Source organism: Thermobia domestica, chromosome 15 (assembly GCF_964235325.1).
Source record: "Thermobia domestica chromosome 15, izTheDome1.hap1.1, whole genome shotgun sequence".
Classification (NCBI taxonomy): Eukaryota; Metazoa; Arthropoda; class Insecta; order Zygentoma; family Lepismatidae; genus Thermobia; species Thermobia domestica.
Window position 1 is genome coordinate 86,517,019 of NC_137468.1, and position 22,801 is coordinate 86,539,819.

A 22,801-nucleotide genomic window follows, 5' to 3' on the forward strand; every position below is an offset into this window, starting at 1 on the left:
TGATAATTTTAGTGGTTTTCACAAGACTGAAGTAGGTTTCTTTTCGCAACCTGTATGTATTAATGCAAAGTGGAAGCTTTCAATATGAGTGGAAAAATTAACATATGCTTGTGATCATGGCTATCGCTCGAGCCGAATTATTAACTAAATAAACCTTAGAGAGCTACGGGCACAAGAGAGAGTACAACATTAAAACACGTTCAGAAAGGTTTAGTGGGGTGTGTGTATGTCAAACAATATATATATGCATAGTTATTGTCGGTAGATTTATTAAATTAATAAATCTCTTATTTATTACAGATGTCACACACACACACACACACACACATATATATATATATATATATATATATATATATATATATATATATATATATATATATATATATATATATATATGGGGGTAAGGCATTTATTGTCTCATTTTGAAATTTGAACCTTCAGACTATGTCCTTTGGCCTAATTTTATCCCCCCCAATATAGGTTATCTAATTCGCACACTGAATGCATATGCTTGTTCTCTTGTGAGCCTGAATCGATTGCAGAAACCCGCTTGTCACTATACATTACAAGTTTTGTTTTATGGGGATAAATGTTTTAATCGGAAATGGTTAATTTGAATCACTTTCGCCTTGAATAGAGGGTTAAAGGAGGAAATGGAACCTATTCTTTGGACGCTGAATCGATTGTAAAAAAGCTATTACTGTTTTTGTTTTATGGAAAATCAGTAATGAGTAGTACTTATGGATAGTCATAATATGTTGCCTTGAGACTCTGAAACGTTTAAAAACTGCTGTTCGCTATCTGTTACTATTTTAGTTCTATGGTGATAAATTTTGAAACCATTAATTGAACCAGTTCCACTTTGAATAGAGAGTTATTGAAAGTGATGGAATGTATTTTTGGGACGCTGAATCGATTACAAATAACACCTTCTCGATATCTCTTAATGTTTTTGCTCTGATATGTGTCAATGGACGGACAGACAACCCTGTTCTATGATTTCCGACACTTAGGCATACCTTAGTTTGGAAGTTTAAATTATAATAATAAAACAGAGAACATATAATATACGGTAATGAAGAAAAGAAAAAGTAAGTTAATAACAATTTAGTAACGAACTCTATTTAAGTTCGTTGCACAACAGAATGACAAATAATAATAAGAAGAATAAAATTTCTGTTGTACGATCCTTTTATTATCGTTTATGGTAATTTGGAGAAGCTCTGTACATTAGGATGTAGCCAAAAAATCAAATTTTCGAGTTTCGAATTCTAATAAGGCTCAAAAGATGCGTATTTGAGAGCTAATCAATGGGAAAATAACGGGGGGGGGGGGGGGGAATCACACTTTGGATCTTCAGATGGCATAAAGGACCTAAAGTTTTAAAAATGACAAAATATACAAAATATACAGATGGTGATCAGAAAAATGGAAACACCTGTAGTTGGCAACACGTCAGATGTATGGGTTGGCAGTGATGTCGTGGCGCCCGCAGCGCCGGACCGCTGGTGGTGGTGTGTTAGATCGGTCTCCATACTACGTCAGGCGCAGTGGAACAGCAGTGTCCAGTGGCTGCAGCAAACGGAGGTAGTGTCAAATGGGAGACCTCTCAGATTTTCGAAGAGGGCAAATTGTTGGTGCGCGGTTATGTGGAGTGAGTGTGACCGCAGTGGCTACTGTGTTAGGTGTGTCGCGTGGGACAGTGTCGAAGGTGATGACGGCCTACACAACACACGGGAAAACCACATCGGGGAGGCGCAACAGTGGGCGGAAGAAAATCATGAGTGACAGGTCACGCCGGGTATTAAAGCGCATTGTCACGCAAAACCATCGTGTCACTGCGGAGCAAGTGACGGAGGAACTCAATCCTCCCCCATCCTGTTTCGACAATCACAGTCCGCCGCGAATTACATGACGTGAACTTACGGGGTCGTGTTGCACGGGCCAAACCGCTCATCAGGGACCATAACGCTTTCGCACGCCGCAAATGGTGCCGCGATCATGCAACTTGGACCGTCGAGGACTGGAAACGTGTAATATGGTCGGATGAGTCATCCTTCACCCTATTCCGAACCACGGGCCGTGTTTATGTGTGAAGAACGCCCAAAGAAGCTTTTGATCAGTAGTGTCTCCGCCCAACTGTGAAACATGGCGGCGGCTTGGTGATGTTGTGGGCCGCCGTATCATAGTTTCATTGGGTCCTGTGGTCACACTTAGCGGACGAATCACTGCGAACGACTATGTCACAATTTTAGGAGACCACTTGCATCTTATATTCCGGATGTTGTTCCCGGACAATGACGCCATCTTCCAAGATGATAATGCACCCATTCACACAGCTGGCGTTGTTGCAGCGTGGTTTGAGGAACATCGGGATGAAGTTCAACACCTCCCCTGGCCCGCCCAATCCCCAGATCTAAACATAATTGAACATCTGTGGTCCGTCTTGGAAACACGACTCCGGCGACGATTTCCACCTCCATCCTCTCTCACAGAACTGGCCGATGCCCTGTACGAGGAATTGTGTAAAATTAAACTTGCTACCATTCACGACCTCTATGCCTCCATCCCACGTCGCATCAAGGCTGTTCTGAAGGCGAAAGGTGGCCCGACACCATATTAATCTGGTAAGTTGCAATTTCGTTCAGGTGTATCTTTTATGATCACCATCTGTATCTTTAGTCGAAAATATCAGATATTCAAGTGTCAAATTCTAATCGAGCTCGAAGTTGCGCATTCGCGTGCTGATAAATAAAGAATTAACGAAAAAGATGATACTTTGGAGCTTCAGTTCAATGCTCTCCCTCCAGTCTTATCATTTATGTATGACAAATCTGGTCATGAGTTTGACTTCTTAAATTTTCCATGTCATATTCAGTAAGTTGAAAGACGTGTCAAACCCGATCCGAACGAAACCGAGCTCATTGCTCACCCCAATCGAGCCGGTTCGAGCCATCGTCTCAGTTGAGTTGATTGGAAGCGAACGGATGGACTCCTTTTGACGGAGCTGGTTCGTGTCGATTGCTCACATGAGGCGAGTCCTGTGGCTCGTTCCAACCGAGTGTGCTCGAGCCATCGACTCAATTAAGGTGAGTCGATGGCTCGTTCCAACCGAGAAGGATCAAAGCTATCGGCTCATCCCAACCGAGCCGGCTCGAGCTGTTCGCTTAGTTGAACCGAGTCCAGCCGGTTGACATCACTACCGGGTTGGGCTTCTGCTTTGGCTCAAAAATTCGACCGTGCAGGTCTCAGCCTTGATGGTAAGAACCACAGCATATACTTATATTGGTACTCACGACATTTCAGGCTGTCTCGTTATAAAAGTCTACTATCGTCTCGTTATCGAGACGAGACGATGCACTAAAAGCACCCCACGAAATGCACGTAATAAACGAGACAAGGTGCATCCTGTCGTGAGCAAAACTAAAAGTATTCCACATTACCGCTTACATTTCTCATGGCTTTAGCTTTCCAGTGTAATCAGGCCACGATTTCAAACCGAGTTAAAACGAATTGAACGAGCGAGCCATTTATCAAACAAGACTCGACCTCAAAAGGAATGACTCGGCTCGGAACTCCAACTGGACTCGAAACTTGAGTCGAGTTTCCAGTCGAGTAGAGTTTTAGATCGACTCTTGCCAAATCCCTAATTGGGATTATAATATAATAAATGAAAATAAAATATGCAAAATGTAATGTTCCAAATTTCATAAACGGAGAAGTTCCCATATTTCTGTAGAATCACGTACACAAATCACTTCCACAGGATACATACATTTTGTTTTTTGTTCTATGAATAGAAACAAGGATAATAAATTTGTAGAGCAATAAAAATCGAAATTATTCTGAAATCGCAACAAAGTAATCTTATCAACCAAATGTATGAATTCGTAAACACTACAGTATATAAGTTGCTCAGTAGGAGGGAGTGTATACATTGTCACGAGCTTTCTTCATGGAGAACATTTCATAGATATCTTATCTGTTATACATGTACATACAGTTAATAAATAATACTTAAAACACATTAACCTTGATTTAAAACAGGTTGACTGTCAGGAACATCATATGCGGTGCTCACCTTATTTCTCTGTGGGGCCATAAGTAACATATATAATGCTCATTTTTGATATCACAAATTACTAAAACATCCAGGTTCTTGAGTATCATATATGGTGCTCGGCTCCCATTAGTACATTTTCGGGAGAAACAAAATATCGCGACAAAAATGTGATATAACTATCCATAATCGACCCAATGGTAAGAATAAATTTATGGCCTCCTGGGACCAGTACCCTCAAATCACCTTGACAATCAACCTGTATTTCAGAAAAATGAGCACATTGATTATGGCTGTTTTGAGGTAATTTCTAAGTCCAATTTCGGGTATTTTCGAAGACAATAAAACAAAAATGCCAAGATCGAGCTCCCAAGCCAACCTTCGCAATCGGGAAAAAGTCTGGAGATATGATTTTTTCCCCTTCTGTTAAATGTAATAAGACATGTTGAAATGATAGAAAAAAGTAACATACATTGGTGTGCGCAATGATACAGTATTTTGAAACTATATGTACACGTGAGCACATGTGTGTTTTGTCATGTACGTCCACATACGTAAAAGAACATTTCCAATGAAAAGAAAGACAATGAACATAGTTCTCATATGAGTGTCGGATATGAATGTCGTTTGAACAGAGAACATCCGAAATGGTGGTTCCAAACAGAAAACTCACTATTCTCAAAACTGTGTCCCGTAAGAAGATCACAATCTCAACAAATCACTTCAAGAGACTAAATTGTGTTTTAGTAAGGAAAGGCAGACATATTTTTTTTTCATAGGTAGGTAGATAGATAAATAGAAGTATAAATAGAATTCCAAGAATAACTCTAGAACATCAGGAGCAATTTTAACCGAACTTCCTACATATATTACTTACAGTCTGGAAAAGATTAATGTCGGGGTAAGATCCCATAGTACACCAATGGGGAGTACGAAGGGGTAACATAAAATTATCGAAAATGCTCGATATTAGTGTCGGATACATAGTTTTCGAGGTTGGTTGTATAAATAGTGACACTAATGATGTCGTTTAACACCGATTTAAGCTCGTATTTGTATCCGGGGTAGTGACGTAAAAATATTGAAAACGACCGATAATAGTACCGAATCATTAGCTTTTAGCTTTGCTAAATTAATTGATGGCAGTTCTGATGCAGTTGCAGTCCAAGTTTAGCCTTTAGTGTAGGCAAGACTCCCTTAGCCCTCCTAGAGGGAGTGGGAACCGCAGACATTAGATGGTAAGTTGAGAACTGAGAAAACACTAGTTCAGCAGTTGACTTACACCACCTTCGATCCCAGCGGATAGAGCGCCTTACAACGTACCGGTACAACCGCTTCACAACAAAAAGGACGACATTAATTTTTGGACAGGCCTTTTAGTATCTAATGGAGGAGATACGAAGAGAATGGAGGTAAGAACCCTGCCGTGTCCAGCGTTGAGATCATTAACGAACGAAGCAGCACAGTACAGACGGGCATGTAAGGTGCACACACTCATTGTGTAGCACTTTCTGTCAAGACTTTCACTCGTCATTTTGAGTTGCATATTACTATGAGCGAAACATATTGCTCGATTCTGCATACAAGTGAGACTCTTTCCCATACGCTTTCTCTACTGCTAGTAATACAGTTAAGTAATTTGTTATTTTAATTACTTTTAATTTTTTTTCTTAATATCGGACAGTTTGATCCAATTTCCAAAAACATATTATCGTGTACAAGTGTCACTGCATTTTGAGAGCCGACTGGGAGCTCAGAGCGAACAATATTTCAAAAGGCGCAATGGTCGCGGCCCAGTGAGCTAGTCAGAACGTGTGTGTGAACATGCCTAAATGCCAAAACCTTCAAGAGATTCTACAGAGTGGTTTCTCGACTCTCAGCTCTTTCTCCACGAATAAGGATATTGAAATGTAAGGAGTAAATCGAAATTCAATTTACTCGAAAACAACTCTAATAATTTTATTTATAATTTATAAATTATTATTTCAAGCTGATAGTGTAGCTGGCAGAAATACCAATATTGACGTTAAGTTATCGATTTTCATATTTACGATATTTAACAGAGATTAATAAATTGTGTTGATTTTTTCAAATGTGTTTACGATTTCACACTTTAGTAATGCTGATGGCTACTGATGTAGTAGAAAAGTTCCCTCATTCATAAATTCGCTCGTCACCATTTCAGATGAAATGGGATTATGCAAGGTAGGAATTTCCACCTCGATTAAAATGACGGAAATTTTGATCGTGGAGAGATTAGTAGCTATTAAGCCGTTAGGCGAGATGGAATTGAACTGTAGGTGAGAATGGCGGTCACCTGAGGAAAAATCGTTGTAATATAGCTCCTAAAGCACGAAAAGTTTCCGCGATAAGTCGATCCTGTAGGTAATTCTATCTTGTTTATAGTGACCAATTTCAAAATACATCTCTTATTTCATTGCCAAGCTAAAAACCAAAATATGAGCATACTCAATTGACCGTTATTTCCTACACGGTTGGGCAATGGCAGTCAGGGATTTTCCCATGCTTTACATATGGGAAAAAAAATTCAACACCATTAAGATTTCAAATTTATTCATTAACTTTAGCATAGTTGGGTATCTTCAGGGACAGATAATAAACTACAGTTTCGTGTAAAGAAGATTTTAAAAACTACTTATTCATTGAATTTACTATATTTTTCGTCAACACCTTAATATATTTGAAATATAAATCTGTTGGTACTGGCAAAAAATCATCAAATGAATATATACGTCTGGATCTAGTGGAAGTTCCTTGTTCATGGCCTCTGAGTTAGATTACACTTGAAGAGCTTTGTTTGGGGGTTGACTGTCAAGACTTATTTATTATCGTTTATTTTAATGTCGGGGAGCCCCGGTCACTGACTGCCATTACCCCATCCATTTGACCGGCGCTACCCAAAACGCATGTTTTGAGTAAAACACGGTCAACACCAACATAAACACAAATGAATGTATTAATTTATAGATTGCTTTAGAACTATATAAGCATAGTCTACCTAAAAAGTAACTTAATAAAAATATCAAATGGAATATCAAATGGAATGTCGAATATTTTGCCTAATATTACATCAAACGCAGCGAAAAATACAACACGCTTTCATTTAATACCTATCACACCCACAATGGCGTCACTCTCAAAGTTACTTTATCTGACAGCTGCCAGTAAGGCGCCAACATCTGCTTCTATTTACGACAAGTTTTTCACGCTATATCGAACTGACTGGGGCTACCCCTCTCTCCCCTACTATGGGTAACTGCTCAAAACATTAATAAGGAAGTAAATCTAGCATTAGTATGGTATTTAATCAAACGTATTATTTTCATTTTTAGTACACTGTATAAGAATTTGAAAGTATCCGAATAGATATCATTTATTTTAATATAACATCTTTAAATTATGGTGTTTTACACTTTCCTCATTTAAACTAAATCCGTCTAAAAATTCAAGTCAAGGTTTGTTCGAAGAATTATTCATTTGGTGCAGTTTTACTATACGGATCAACAGATTGTAAAATGTACGGAAAAATTTATTGAAGTCTTTATTTTGTCCATTTTATGTCGAGAACAGAACCAAACGAACACCCGCGGGGCTTCTAACTCGTTCCTACTCCTACTGCTACTCCTACCCCTGTGGATCCATCTAGTTAAGCTACACGGTTCATTTGATCAAATATACTCGGGTTTTTGTCTGTAAAAAAAGAAAGAAATACACAGCAGCCGAACACGAACGCGGAGCGCGATTTGTCAAAATTCCGGTGAGAAATTAACTACAATATCTTTGTCTCACTACGAACATACGAATAATGGTATGTTCATGTATTTTAATAAGAAATAATATAAGGAATAGTATTTGATTCAATAATAGGTAGAGCTCAATTTGTAAATTCTGATTGATCCGAAAGTTTATAAATAAAGAAGCAAACGTTACTGTATTTTAATTTTTTCTAATTGTGTCAAACTTTTATGTTGGCAAAATGTTGTCCTAGCCCCATAAACATATTATTATTATTATTATTATTATTATTATTATTATTATTATTATTATTATTATTATTATTATTATTAATGACTGGTAATTCCGGAACGATTCGTTCCTAAAGCACGAATCTTTAAGTAGAATGAAAGATCGAATCTCTGAAAGGAACCGGATTGATATTGGCGGAATCAAAATATGGAGAGACACTCACGTTATTTGACGGATTGAGTTAGCATTCGGTTGATGAAACAGATGACGGAACCAAACAACAGACGAGTGGACCTAATTGATGGATTGATATGGACAGAAGCGGACGAAATTGCATGACGAAGAAACATAATAAACTTACTGCACATGTACAGAAACAACCAGCCCTCCCCATTGGTCTAGTGGCTAGCTCGTTCACGTTGTCCTAGGTTCGATTCCCGGTGGGCCGTCTTCTTTAGCGTAAAGGACATAACGTTAAACTAAATAATTTCTTTTCATTTAGAAACAACCAGAGACATGTTTTTAGTTTCCGTGCCCCTTGTTTGCACACAACTAACAAGAACAAGAAATCAGAAAGAAATAGAAATTTCCGCGTATGTTTCGAAACATGACAATTCCTCTTGATACCTTTATACTTATTCCCCCTTCCCTTACCAAAATTATTATTATTATTATTATTATTATTATTATTATTATTATTATTATTATTATTATTATTATTATTATTATTATTTACAATAACTTATAGTTATCAGTTGATGAAAGTGATTTTGAATACTTTGGCTGAAAGGAGAAATCATACTACAGAACCATATGGATATTCGGAATTATTCAATTCATTGGAACTAAAGGATTCGATTTAGAGGAAGGGGCCGCGGTGGCTCAGTGGTAGAGCGTTCACCTCTGGTGTTTGGGGTCCCGGGTTCGATCCCAGCCCCCGCCAAGTGAACTTTGTGGTGGACAAACACCGTGTGCGTGGGTTTTCTCGGGGTTCTCCCGTTTCCTCCCACTTTCTTCATTCCACCATTTCATTCATTACTCATCATCACCGTCTCCTTTAGCCTAACCGGCATAACCGTGGGACGTAAAACTTAAAGATTTCATTTCATAAAGATTTCGATTTAGAGGAACGAATTCTTTGGAATGGATTGAAAGGAATTGAATCCGGAAAAAGAATAAAACTGTCCATCAATAATAATAATAATAATATCAAACACACTTTTTTCGTCATGAACAATTTAACTCCTACCTTTGTTGAGTAGTGTTCGGGATCGTTCCGTAGTGTTGCTGAGTTTGGTCACCAAAATTAAAAGAGCGAAAAATAATTGCTGACATTGTAGCTTGATGAATATGTTTTAAAATAAAAAATGATCTACGTGTCTATTATTGCGCAACTTACTTCACCATACACTAAAAAGACAAATACAGTCTGTTGTATTACAGTCATACGAGGAGAAATGTACTGTTAACATGATTCTTACAAAATTAATCACTAACACACACGAGCTGGTAATTGTGTTGTGAGTAACACAGGAATATCTACAAGACAAGCGGCAGCATTAAATGGTGTAATCTCATTGAACACGGCCTTTCAGACCTTTGATCTTGTCCCCTTACATTTTTAAAAATAGCTATGAACTTTATAGAGATAAAATGTACTACATAGTAGATAGTTTTCCTTTTTTCTTCTATCAAAACAACAGCACATATGCTTGGAAAGTCTATAGGCCTTATGCAGAGTCGTTCTGACGCGTGATTAGTGCCATACTAAAGTGTTCGACTAACGTATGTTACCTGCAGTAGTCAGGCGTTTAGTACGACGCTAATCATACTTCAAAACGACTCTGCATAAGGCGGTATGAGAGTACTGTACTTCGTTATTTCCTGTCTAACTGAAACATGCGTCAAACAGTGTTGCCAACAACCTCTGAAGAAAATAGGCTAGATTGCCTTCAGAAATAAGCTTTTTTATGAAAAAAAAATTGCTAGATTTTGAACTGCTAACCTATAACCCACATCGTAGAGTTTAAACCCCCTTTTTGTGTGTAGAATTATAAGTGAGATATAGTAAACTTTGAAATGTTAAATTTTATTCGCTGAAGACTAACAAACAATATACAGTGGAGTCTCGTTAATTCGAACTTGGATAAATCGAAATATTGGATAATTCGAACAAAAGTCCGTTTCCCTTGAAAACTGTTGAAAACAATAGTAAAAAATCGTGGATAAATCGAACTTTTGAACCTATGTTTTGGATAATTCGAAGTAAATACAGTTGCAAATTGTTAACGTTGGACAAATATAAACAGAGAAATACAATTTTAACGTGTTTTCAGTTATCCAGATGCAGCCATAGGGAAGAGTAATACAAAAAACAAATAGAAAATCTACGTAATGAAAAAGATGAAGATGATGTGGGGAAGAAGTAAACATAGAGAATGTGTTTCTATCTCATCTTGTTTCAGAATTGGTTGAAAATTTAAGATGAATTATCGATAAAGTCACCAAATGTTATTAATATCGTATTCCACGCAATACATGAAATTCAAGATTTATTGACCGTACAAAAACAACCAAATTTAAGCAAATGAGGTTTACGACCTCTTAAAAGTGAGAACAGAAAATTCAAATTGTTACTGGTGTGGTGTTTATTTGTTTGGGCTATTCAATGTATGTTGTAGTGTTGTACGTAAATATATTTTCCATTGTACACGTAAATATATTTTCCATTTCCATTGTACGTAAATATATTTTCCTTTTCAATTAAGTGGAGTCAATGTCGTTTGTTAGTTTGCGGTATTCGATCACGCAAATAATAAGCTGCTTTAAAGGTAAAGTCTACACCATATAAATATGTTTTTGATCCACAGTACTTTGGTTTGTTTGTTGTTATATATGTGAAAATGAATGTTGTTGGATAATTCGAATTTTTTTCGTGTCTCCTTGGACTTCGAATTAAAAAGAGTCCACTGTACATGACTTTAAATTACAATAAAAACCATCAACAGCTCATTTGATTTGTGAATGTCAATAGCCATTGAAGTGAAATAAGTTATCATTGATGAGGTTGCAGCCAGCCGAAGCGCTGGAACTGCATGCACAATCGTTGGATTGTGGATTGATTGTCTTTGTATGGACTGCTATTGTTCCAATTTTCAGTAGTATTTCTTTCGGTAGGTCATAGTCCTTACAAACACTTCTTATTTATCCGTACATGAATAATCATGATTGCATTGAGAGTTTTCAAGCTAATTAGATATCCTGTTTGTTTCCCTTAATAAACAAAAACAATCTCTGTGGCTTGAAGAATTGATTTGTATTAGAAAACTTTCTTCTTGCAATGAAATGCGACAATTAAAATAATTAAAAAGTAGCAAACGGAGCCGTTATGGGAGTGACATGAAAATTCTTTCTGAGTCGATAAGTATTGTTAGGTAGTTGTAAATCTGTGGGAGGAGAGAGAAAAGAAGAATGAAAAACAAGTGTTTGTTGCGTAATAAAACACCCTCTCAACCAATTAATACCATAATATATAGTGACAAATAGGCTAATTTTTAAAAATTACTTTATTTTCAAAGAAAAAAATATTTTTGGAATTAATTTAACAAAAGAGCCAAAAATGGCAAAAGAGTTTAATGAAATAAGCTATATTTTAAGGCTATAAGTATTTTGTAGATTTGTATGGCTAAATGCCTCTCCAAATAGGTTAGATTTAGCCAAAAAAAAAAAGCTAAATTGGCATCACTGGCGCCAAACAGTCCACGCATATACAGGTAGTGCCATCTATGGAAGAAATAATGTATCAGTTGCAACGGTCTGGCTGTGTCAGTTTAAGTCAGACTTGCCAACCATACGATAATGTATCGTGATATACAATAATTTAACCCTTAATGCTATTTATACGATAATCATTTGCGATAATAGGCAAATATACGATAAATTTAATACGCACAGTTTTTCCATTTTTTTAAATATTTAAATCAAGTGTAGATGTGCATTAAATAATTAGGCTAATAAAAATGTGCCTCTGTAGTAAAGCAGGTTTAGTAATACTGTTGAAATTCTAGAATTCTAAATAACTATAAAACACACATACACACACACACACACACACACACTGAGACTATTAACAGTCATTCCCGCTAAAATAAATCAGTAACGATTTGAGAATTGGCAAATGGCAACTGTGCATGCAATCTGTAAAGTCAATTATATTTACGAGGAAATGTTGTTCTTACTCAGAGTATTATTAATAAGGATTTAAAAAATGGTGAGGACAGTGACTCCGCTTTGGAGTTCGAAACTAAAGACTACTAGATAGTTTTATTATATATTGTTGCTATAATAGTATAATACTTATTTCTACAATTATCACGTGCATAAAGAATATACGATAATTTTTGTGATATATGATAATTTTACAGACGAAAACCGATAATTTATGGTCTGAAGTTGGCAACTTTGGTTTCAGTGAAGTAACATACAGCTTCTTTGTATACTGCTCGTTGAATTAAATTTTAGAGTGGTGCTGTTATTTGCGGTACTATTGCTGCCATGAAAAAGCAAACGATTTCATTGATTGAGTTCCCATGATTCTTACATGATGACGTAGATTTATGCTTCCTACTTGCTACCTGATCGTAGGTTTGTGTTTAGATTACCAAGAACAAAAATGTTAACCTGTGTAACAGATGGTGTTGTGTTGGCTCATCATTGCCAGATCTATATATTTTGTTATATATGTATCTACAGGTTTTTATTAGCAATAGCCCTACGGGAAACAAATTTTTTGGTTATCGACCATCGACATCACACGTCCTAAAAGTTTTTCCGCACCTGCACTACTGACCTACAGTGTTACGTTAGAAATTCTTTGAAAGTTCTGCGTTTTATTAGGGCACGCAATAGTTCAGCGGTGAGCCCTCTCCGCTGGTCTAGTGGCTAGCACATGTGACTTTGGCGTACGGGATCCCGAGTACGATTCCCGGTGGGAGAGCCTTAGCCTGCCTTTGAAATTGTAACTGTCCTCGATGTTTGTGTGTCTGTGTTCCTGTCGTTATTGGTTACTGGATAAACGTGTTAAACGAAGGAAAATAGTAAAACATAGTAATTAGGAAATTAAATTACTGATAGACGTTCGGTCAATCTGTTAACTTAAAAAAATGGTAGAGCGTTCACCTCTGGTTCGTGGGGTCCCTAGTCCAGCTCACGCCAAGTGAAGTTTGTGATGGACAACTCCGTGCGAGTGGGTTTTCTCGGGATTTTCTCGTTTCCTCCTACTTTATTCATTCCATCATTACAGTAATTTCTCATTATCACCGTCTCCTTTAACTTAGCCGACATAATCGTGCCCTAGTAGAAAGAAAGTTTTCGGTCAGTTGGTGTGTGCTTGGTTTTTGGCTTTCTACGCTTGCACTTGAAACGCATGCTTTCACACAATCTGCCTTTTGTTCTACTTGCAACGATGCTTTAGACCCTTCGCAGAGCGTCATAGCATCACCGGCCGTTCATTAGCTATTGACTTGTAGAACGCTTGTGTCCAGCTTGAATGGAACACTAAATGCAAGGTTGCTTCCATGTAACTTCATTACTGGAATCCAGCTTTCGGCATGCTTGCAGGTTTTCCGATCAAGGTGGATGCAAGCTTGACCGACTTGCAATTCAATCTTGCAGCAAACGGTTTATAATTTTCTCTGCTACTAGGGTGGGACGAAAAACTGGAAGATTTTATTTCCTTTCCTGCCTTTTATTTGGGTGTTTCTACACTTTTGGACCACCCTGTATATAGGGGAAAGTCAGATAAAACCGGGTAGGTGGACAAAACTGGGACCTGGGTTTTCTGGCTATATTAGTGCTGGTATTTGTCGGCCAACGCATGGAATTAATTGGAAACAGGCGCCATATCTTCTTACAAGTAAGGGACCATATGGTTGTCGCGCAAATGAGATACAGACATACGCTATCTGATTGAGCATGAAAAGATATGGAGAACACAGAAATTTAAGGTGCTAAGGGCCATAAGGAGCGGAGCGAGAAAAGAGGAAACATTGAATGTCGGCAAAATTGAAGAAAGTCATGAATGACGGGAAAAGTTAATTTCGTGTAAACAGGGAAAGAAAGTCAACCAAAAGAAAAAAACTAAATATAACAAGAGCATCAAGGACGAAGAAAGATCATAATCAGGGTTGCCATCCGGACCGCAGTGTTGCCAGCGCTGCATAACATTGATACGGAAGGTATAGCACATTATAGCAATTCATGCACAAGGAAAAAATTAGTAACACAAAAGACAATTGAAAAGACTCTGTACACATGCGTAAAAGGTTTAACGATAGTCGTGAGTGAATAATGTACATGAGGGAGGACAAATATAGACATGAAAGTGAAGGGGGTACACATGATAACACAGAAACGAAAGTGTTTGGGAGCATCATTCAGGTACCGCAACGACACATTCCTATATGATTATGCCGGTGATTGGGATGTACGGTACATTGCTTTCACACATGTATGTTCTTGTTTCGGAACCCAGTAGTAACTTTCAGGTGCGCATGGTCGCTGAATTCCCCAATGTTAAAGCATATGCAAGCAGATCCACGAATATGATCAAACGGGATTTGCAAATCTTCCTGGAAAAAGTTTTGTGGCCCGATCTTCAGGGCAAGGATCGTGTTTTGCTTTTGGTTGACTCCTGAACTCCAAACAAGAATGACACTCTTTACAACATGACAGTTCCTGATGGTGTTCAGTTCTACAAAAAGCTGATTCCTCCGAAATGTACAGGCCTTATACAACCTGCTGATGTGTTCTTCTTTCGTGCATTCAAAAACATGATGAATTCACCACAGATACTGTAGTGTTCTCCAGTATTAATGTGTGGCAACGTGAGAACTTTCTTCGTCTTCAGTCATTTGTTCATTACCAGTTTTCTTCTAGGCGATTCCAAAAGATAATACGCTTTGCGTTTTTCAAATGTGGCTACTCAATGAACATCCTGGACAGTTTGAATCACCTTCCGCGATTCCATGTCAGAAGGGCCCGGACAAAAGGGCGAGGACAGAAAGGCCCGAGTCAAAACGGCCCCGCGTCAAAAGGGCCCCGGTCAAAAGGGCCCTGCGTCAAAAGGGCCGAGGTCAAAACGGCCCTGCGTCAAAACGGCCCGAGTCAAAAGGGCCCTGCGTCAAAAGGGCCCGGGTCAAAAGGGCCCCGCGTCAAAAGGGCCCCGGTCAAAAGACCCTCGCGTCAAAAGGGCCCCGGTCAAAAGGGCCCGGCGTCAAAAGGGCTCGAGTCAAAAGAGCCTTACGTCCAAAGGGCCCCGCGAAAAAGGGCTTGATTGCAAAGAGCCCGGGTAGAAATAGCCCCACGGCCAGAAAGCCTGAAATCAAAAAAGAAGTGGAAATCAAAGATGCACGAGTGGATAGTGCCACCTTAGTAAGTAGAAGTGATTGTCCAATAGAAGGAAGAATATCAGTGGTTATTAGAGACAAAAAGGAAACTTGAATGGTGATCTGAATTTTGTTTGGTTGCTGTTTGTTCTTCAACAATCACTATCGCTTAAGTAGGTTCTCGATGAAAGTTTGCTTTCAACTGTGTCTCTCTGAGTTTGTAGACGTGGAAGACCCGGGTTCGATTCCCGGCGGGATCTCATGTGGTTCGAATTCCACATTAATCAGTAGGTCCACATCTCATACAGCCTCGCTGCTGCAAGGGATGCTAAAGTGAAAATCATACCATATCTCTGAGTTTCTATTCTCGAGACCTAGCCCAATCAGACTATCTATTAATGACTGTTCCCTTAGTTCTAAAATTCAATTTCTGCCCCTGAATCAAAGTAGAAAAATACGTATTATATGAATAATATTATCTTGAAAACATTTCTTTAATTTTGGTGTAAGAAAATACATGTGGATCTCCATACAGGGTTAGTCAAAAATATTGGGACAGAACAATAATAACGACACGCGTGGAGGGAGGAAAATCAAATGTTGCAAATGGCGTTATTGCAAAAACTGCATTGGCTTGGAGTGTGGTCACCGTGGAAGCCATTTTGAATTACACTATATTGCGTATCGTACATTTTTAATGGAAAAGGTTATGATCTTACACTTCAGTTTAGGCTTTATATTTCCACAAATGTGAATGTGAACTCATTTTTGACACATTACCATTTGTTTATGAGACAGGGTGTTTGACATATGTATCTAATAGAAAAAAGTATCATGACAGGGCAGTAACAAAGAGACAAATGGACAAAGGAAAAGTAAATGTTACAGGTTGGTATTGGTGTTAAAACTGCGTTAAATGATCATGGCACCCAACTTGAATTCCGCATATTATATACCATTAAATATTTTCAAATAGACAGGGGTACATGTGTCACATAAATTTAGGCTAGAATCTTGCTACAAACGATAATCTGAATTAGGGATGCGCACGAGACAAGATTTGAGGCTGCCTCGTCTCAAAAATGTACTGTAAATGTGATGTCTCGACTCGAAAAATGTGCATTTTTCTGTTGGAAGAGCTGTGTCTCGACTCGGATATTCTCAGGAAAATTCTGCCTCGACTCGTCTCGTGCTCATCCCTTACTGAGTCGACTTTTGACAGATCTCGATTCATTTACGCGATAGTGTGTGTTAAGTTTGACATTTGTTTCTAGTAGAAGAAAGTATTTAGACAGGTAACTAATAAATAGTACTTCATTGTGTTCTTAACGTTTCTGTATTCGTTTGCTTGCGTTTGTAAAATATTGAGAAGTTACCACATATGTATAACATATTTTAATATTAAGTATATTTGTGATTAATTGTTACTTTATGACTATAAAGCAATAGAATGCTTTTAATGTGCAGTTTCGAATATTTGGTAGAGCTCAACAACGTCGTTCAAATAGTAGTGGGTGATAACGATGTTTCTTCTGGTCAGTGTATTGTACCATATAGAGTTAATATGGGAAGGATATAATGGTAGAATTGCTAGAAAGAAACCATGTATTACCCAAATTAAGAAATATAAGATACTTAAATTTTCTAGAGCTTTTGAAAATAAATTAAAAAACTGGTGGGAATGTTTTTAATCGACAAATTTAAGTTAAACCTGCATGAATATGATGGTAGAATAATAGTTTTTCGACAAGTAAATTCAGAAATAAATGTCAAGAACTTTCAGCCTACTTTAAAATACAGAAGAAATATAATCATAACGTTCTTAAAAGGACTTCTAATTTTATCAAGATATTGATCCCAAACAAAGTATATGTTGTAAAGAAAAGATTGCTTTAAAACTGTCCAAAAGTGCGCTAAACCCCACCACACAGTACCGGCTTTAATCCCATTGAGAATCTTTGGAACGAATTGCAACGTAAGGTCAATATATACGAGTTACAGTGAAAGAAGGTTTGAGAAAAGCATTGCGTACAGATTGGAACAATGTTTCCCCACACTACACCAGGAAAATTGTAACAATGATGCCGAAATGTTTAAAGAAAGTTATAAATCGTTGTGTGTTTGCTATTAAATACTAACTGTATTAACTTGGAGGGATAAAATAATTTTAGAGGACATTTTATAGTAGTTTCTTTAAATAATATCTGTATATTTATGTGATCAACAGTGTCCACATCCGCATTCAATGTAGTTTTTGCAACAACACACACTTGCAACATTTGCTTTTCCTACGCCACATTATTATTTTGTTGTCCTGATACTTTTGTCTACTACACACTAATGTCAAACATAGTACACTTTCCTCGTAAAAGAATTAGGATTGGTAAAGAATGAATCATATTCTCGTTTGTAGGAAAATTCAATCCTAAATTGATGTGCTAAACATACTCCTTTCCATTTAAAAATATTATGTGATATCCAATATGGCGGAATCTAGGATGGCTGTCATTATGTCCACGCCCTCACTCAGTGCAGTTTTCGCATCAACACATCTGCAACCTTTTACTTTTCTACGTCTACGTGTCTCTGCCTGTCCAGATACTTTGGTCTACTAGATACAAATGTCAAACGTAGCACCCTATCTCGCAAACGAATGAAGATAGATTTTTTTTTAATGAGTTCTTCATCTCATCTGTGGGAACATTCTAGCCTAAATAGATGTGTCAAACACACCTCTTTCCATTCAAAAGATATTGTGTGGGGATGAAGTCCATACCCCATTCAATGTAGTTTTCGCATCAATACCCATCTGCAATATTTACTTTACCTCCATCCACGCGTATCGTTATTACTGGTCTGTCGTAACATTTTTACTAGCCCTATATTTTTTTCCCACATGTATGTTCTTTCAACACAAATAAACAGATATGTCTTCGTAATATTTTTCATCTAATAAGTATTTTTATACTTCTGAAGTTTTGCAGGCTATATCTCAGATTTCTTGACGTGGGGCCTTTTTGTCAGGGGGCCCTTCTGACCAGGGTCTTTTGACTCAGGCCCTTATGACTGGGGCCCTTTTGACTAAGGCCTTTCTGTTCTCGCCATTTTGTTCGGGCCCTTCTGACGTGACACCGGTTATAGGATAGGAAGACATCATATACAGAGGTACAACACTTATTTAATGCTACATTTTCCGAACGTAACCCAATTTTGAAGTCAACTGCCTAAGAGACCATTGAATGTTTTGCAGAAAGGTCGCAAACCGCATGCGATCAGGAAGGCCGAAACAATGTAGCAATTTGGCAGTTTCTTTGAATTTACAATCTTTTGTGGAAACTCCGCATTCATTGAAAACCAGAGTTGCTAACAAGTTAGGTGTTTCCCAGAGTTCAGCGCAATGAATTTTTGTACGCTATGCTCTTTATGTAAAGTCATTCTGAAGTATGATTAGTACCATACTAAAGAGTTCGATTAACATATGTTAATTGCAGCAGTGAAACCTTTAGTATGACGCTAATCATACACCAAAACGTCTCTGCAGAAGGCGGTATAAATTTAAACCCTAGGAGAATGCGTTTAGTGCATGAAATAACGGAAGATGAGTTTGATCACCGCATTGAGTTTTGCGAAGTAATGATATGAAATATCGATGACAGCAATATTGTCGTAAATGACATGGTATTCTCTGGTAACGTTCAGACTGTCAGCTTAACGTCCCACATTATGCCCTTTAGGATGACGATGATTAAAGCAAGTGAATGATGATGAAAGAATGGGTGAAATCAAAAGGAAACGAGGGTACCCCGGGAAAACTCACATATACAATATTGTCCACCACAACCTTACTTGGTCGGAAATCGAACCAGTAGTCCTACATACCAAAGCTAAGCGTTCTACCACTGAACCACCGTGCCCCTCCCTCTGGTATTCTTTGATGAAATGATATTTACCTTATATGGTCTGGTGGACCGAAAAAATTATCACTATTGGAGCGATGAAAACCCACATTGATGGGATGTTTCCAAGAACAGAAGTGCAGAAACTACTGACAGAAATAAACTACATTCTTAATTAGAAATATTACGAATGATATAAGAGAGATGTTAAATTAAAAGTAGGAATGCAAAATATTTTTTGAATACGAACTGTGGTTTAATTAGGAATACAGCTGGTAAATAATAATATTGGACTACAAAGGTATTCAGAAATCTTGCTAGAGGAAATATAAATATATTGAGATTATTATTATTATTGTTATTATTATTATTATTATTACTATCGAATTGAAAATTCAATGGTGCATCTGAAATCAGGTAAAAGATCAGAAAAAAGTACGTGTAGCCAACAAGTGGTAAGAAATGTGTGTAGCATTAAGGGTGCCAAGTAAACATGATTGGGAGCCTCTGATATACGATATTCCATTGAGGACGACCCCTTCTGTACACGTCGTTCTTTGTCTAGGCCTTACTGACATGGAATCAAATAAAAAATAATGAAACAAGAAGTATATTATAAACAAAAAATCCTTACTAAAAACTATTATATATATTTTCTCCACTAAATCTCATCAAATTATATATATATATATATATATATATATATATATATATATATATATATATATATAATATAACAACTTGACTTCGGTGAACATTATATTATTCTTATTATATATTAACGGTGCTAACCTAACACGAAGCCTTATAATAAGGATTTAAAAACGGCTGAAAGACAAATGACGAACATTACAAACAAATAGCATTTGTTTGTATTTTCTCTTGCATGTGATCAGATTTTATACGTATATAATTATTTTACATTACAGTATATTTTTTGAACAACTTGACTTTGATTAACATTACATTATGATCATTATATTTTAGAAGTACCAATGTTGCATAAAACCTTACAATACGATAAAAAGAGTGAAAAAAGACATTACTAACTAAAAGTATTTTTGAGATAAACATATTACATTTATTATATTTGAAAAGTACTTACTTAACATGAATCCTTACAAACAAAGAAAAATCTTTATATCTTGTCGATTAAAGTATATATATGTATGATTATTATAATATGTGATTCGGTTCTAAAAGGGCCAGTGTCACTTTTTGGCAAAAAATGAGATGTTCGTCAAATTTTAACGCCTATAAATGGATATTTTCTGTTGCAAGAAAAGCAAATGTTAATATGAATAGTGTATATATACTCCAATCTACTTCGTGTTGACATTAGCCCTTTTAGTCCCAAGTCGCAGATATATAAAGTATGTGAACTTACATTGATAAAATCTGGCTACTTTAATCTGTTTTGAAATTCTTCCAACTTATATTGGACATAAGTTTATTATCATCTTTGCTTAACTTTCCAAATGCCAAATATGATTGACATTTGTCTCAAACTGCTTACGTGGATTGCAAATTAAAATTGTGAACCAAGCCACGAAGATAGTTCTCTAAAGGTCTTTGAACATACTACTGTACAATAGTACGTACTCGACTTGCAGTTACTCTGTATTTTTTTCTGCCGGTGGCCAATACTTGTCTAGCAACTTCTATTAATTTGATGAACAGAGTGCTTCTTTAACCGTGTATATTCGACGATAACCGTTTGCGATAAGATAAAATTCGTTGCGCCATATAATTTTATGATAAAATTACGTGCATCTCTTTACTTTATTTCATAGTTCTACCATATTCACTTTTTAATAATCGGCGACAGTTGCCATCGAAATCCATACAGTTATACGCATACTACTACTACTACTACTACAACTAATAATAATAATAATAATAATAATAATAATAATAATAAATAATAACAGAATTACAATATCAATTACGTAAAAAATATCTTTGAATAAAGAAAAAGTAACTGTCACGCTGGGATTCGAACCCGGGTCACTGAAATGGCAGTTCTCTGCTTTCACACTTGATACAAAGATAATAAAATAAACTAGTAGCTATGTTACATAAACATAGCACGCACTATTTCTATACGTGTTGATGCAATTCAAAGAATGCGAAAATAATGTCTGCCGGCTTTTCTTCTTTAGAAATTAGAAGTTACGGTGAGGAAGAATTGCAGTAATATAAATCGGGACCAGTTAAAAACAATGAGGTAGCCTCATCTTGAAGAACGCTTCGCGATATTTTCCTCATTAACGAAGGTCTATATCACTTGTTTTTGAGTTAAAGAAGCAAACCTCGAGTAAGTCATTGTGATACTCATAAGGAACGTCTCCTTATACTAGTATTAGTACGAGTATTTTGTGTATAGTCTCACATGCAATGCTTTTAACTAGCTAATAGTTTAGGCGGAAGATGAAGTGACGAGATGGGTAGGTGTTTAGCGCATTGAACTTATATTCGGCGGACCCGAGTTCAAATCCCGGTCAGGTTCTAACTTTTTCAAATGTTTCAATTTCAATTTCAATACATATTCAGTGACAAGCAAGATTTTCTCTCTTCCAGAAAGAAAAGAATGTTGGAATGAGGAGAATTGGAGAAGGTCTCTCAATGAAGGCAATCATTTATTAACTTATTTCCAGCAGTTGTTCTAGATTTGATATTTTCGTCTACTTTCAAGCATTTTCTGATTCATGTGTGATCAGTGTTTTTATTTCTTTGAATCTACAGTATATAGTGAAATAATACATTACATACACAACAATATTGAGATTAACATATGATGTTCATTGGACAACACGCTCTGAACCAGAGAGGTTCATCTCAGAATGGAGAAATGTTTCGTGCGTCATCTCCTCACAATTTTACTTGCATAAAGACTGGATTCAGTGCGACCAACTGTTGTCAGTGCCGAGAAAAGTTACGTGTAAATTGGGTTGCATCTGTCCAGGCGTTCTCACAACTGCAAATTACCTGGACTCCAAGTTATGGAATTAGAGAACTTAAGGGGGAGAGACTTTTGTGGTTGGGTGTACATAGATTTTTCTAACACGACTAACACTATCTGCTGTTATCTAAAATATTCCAAGTATTTTTTTCTCTTTCTTTTTCTTTCCTTCTTTCCTTTTATTTCTTACTCCCGAATTTTGCGCCACCTTACTTCGGCAGCCAGAGCCGTTGCCCCGCTCACCCGCACCATGACACGGCACTGATCAATATCTACCTGCAACACTTTTCTCTGTTCACATGAATCGTAACTGGGCTGCCGTAATAACTTTGACTAACACTGTATACAGTTCCACATGTACGTTCTTTGAACACAAATCAGGTGGTGTCCACTGAATACTTTTAATCTAATAAGTATTTTTATATTTCTCATGCTTTTCAGGCTATATCTCAGGCTTTTTTTTTTTACGTGAGGCCCTTTTATCGCGGAGTCCTTTTGACTCGGGGCC

General features: G+C 37.0%; 1 protein-coding gene across 2 annotated transcripts in view; it reads right to left on the bottom strand.

Moving 5' to 3' along the window:
* LOC145671120 (facilitated trehalose transporter Tret1-like) overlaps positions 1 to 22,801 on the bottom strand; it is a 167,282-nt gene that overhangs the window by 138,718 nt on the left and 5,763 nt on the right. Inside the window, exon 1 of one of the 2 annotated variants that reach the window (XM_081739912.1) lies at positions 9,300 to 9,594. The exons of the other annotated variant lie outside the window; for it this stretch is intronic. Coding sequence (XP_081596038.1) covers positions 9,300 to 9,385 — 86 coding nt within the window. The 5' untranslated portion in view covers positions 9,386 to 9,594. Of the gene's footprint in view, positions 1 to 9,299; positions 9,595 to 22,801 lie in introns of those variants that run through there. 2 annotated transcript variants of the gene reach the window in all.